Raw genomic sequence first — 1,082 nt, 5'->3', positions numbered from 1 at the left:
TGTCCCACATTGCCAGAGAGATTTATACCCCTGAGAGTTCTGTCCCCCATAGTGGGGAGGGCAGTGAGTTTACCTGCATAGTTGGCTTAGAGAGAGGACACATCTGAGCAACAAAGAGGTTCTCTGGGGGAGACTCCGAGGCACAATCATAAGTAGGCTTAGCCTCTCCTTTTTTTTTTTTTTTTTTTTAATATTTAACAAATTTAATAAGCCAACCAACATTCTGCTTTAATTTGCATTTAATTTATGATGAATTTATTCCCGAGCCATAAGTTTTTGTTTCTTCAGTTTCTTCTGGGATATCTTTTTCTTCTGTGCAACCTCTTCTTCTGGTTTAGGAACAATCTGTTCTTTCTCAGTAAGGATCATCTCCATGTGGCAGGGGGAACTCATGTATGGGTTAATCCGACCATGAGCTCTGTAAGTCCGGCGGCGCATCTTGGGGGCTTTGTTCACCTGGATGTGCTCAATGACCAGAGAATCTACATCTAAACCCTTAAGTTCAGCATTACTTTCTGCATTTTTAAGCATGTGTAACAAAAATTCAGCACTCTTTTTGGGCCATCGACCCTGCGTCCAGCCCCACTGTTTGGCCTGGGCACACCTACCAACACCACCGTTGTAACGACGGAATGGCACACACTGCTTCTGTAATGTGACATCTTTCAGATACTTGGTGGCTTTTCGAATATGCATACCCTTGATGGCCTGAGCAGTTTCTCGGGTGTTCTTAAAGTGAACACGAAGATTTGAACCTCTTGATTTGCATGATTTTGTGGGGTTTTCAGGGTCAAGTGAGTAGCGAACCATTTTCAGAGATCACCTCGCGCGGCTTACGGGAAGAGGAACCTTAGCCTCTCCTTTGTAGCAACAAGCTTCATAAGGGAAAGATCAAGGGCTCAGCCTACTAAATTGGTAGTCTTCAATGTTTGTGAGAATATCAGTAATAACCCAGATGGGGAAGTTTAATATTTCCACATTTTTCCCCAGTTCCTCAGGGGGGCCCTGCAAATATATTTTTATTCTCTGCCTAAATTACTTTGGGATGTATTGGGATTGCATACTAACCTGTACAAACCTAC

The 1,082-nt window shown here is 43.2% G+C and overlaps 1 protein-coding gene across 1 annotated transcript; it reads right to left on the bottom strand.

Moving 5' to 3' along the window:
• Positions 1 to 221: 221 nt before the first annotated feature.
• LOC119509475 (60S ribosomal protein L17-like) lies at positions 222 to 857 on the bottom strand. The gene has a single exon (XM_037803520.1). It carries the CDS (start codon positions 808 to 810, stop codon positions 256 to 258), a length of 555 nt encoding a protein of 184 aa, XP_037659448.1. The 5' UTR covers positions 811 to 857; the 3' UTR covers positions 222 to 255.
• Between the last annotated feature and the right edge of the window lie 225 nt (positions 858 to 1,082).

Source organism: Choloepus didactylus, chromosome 14, assembly GCF_015220235.1.
Source record: "Choloepus didactylus isolate mChoDid1 chromosome 14, mChoDid1.pri, whole genome shotgun sequence".
Taxonomy (NCBI): Eukaryota; Metazoa; Chordata; class Mammalia; order Pilosa; family Megalonychidae; genus Choloepus; species Choloepus didactylus.
This window is presented reverse-complemented; position numbering and strand designations above follow the sequence as displayed.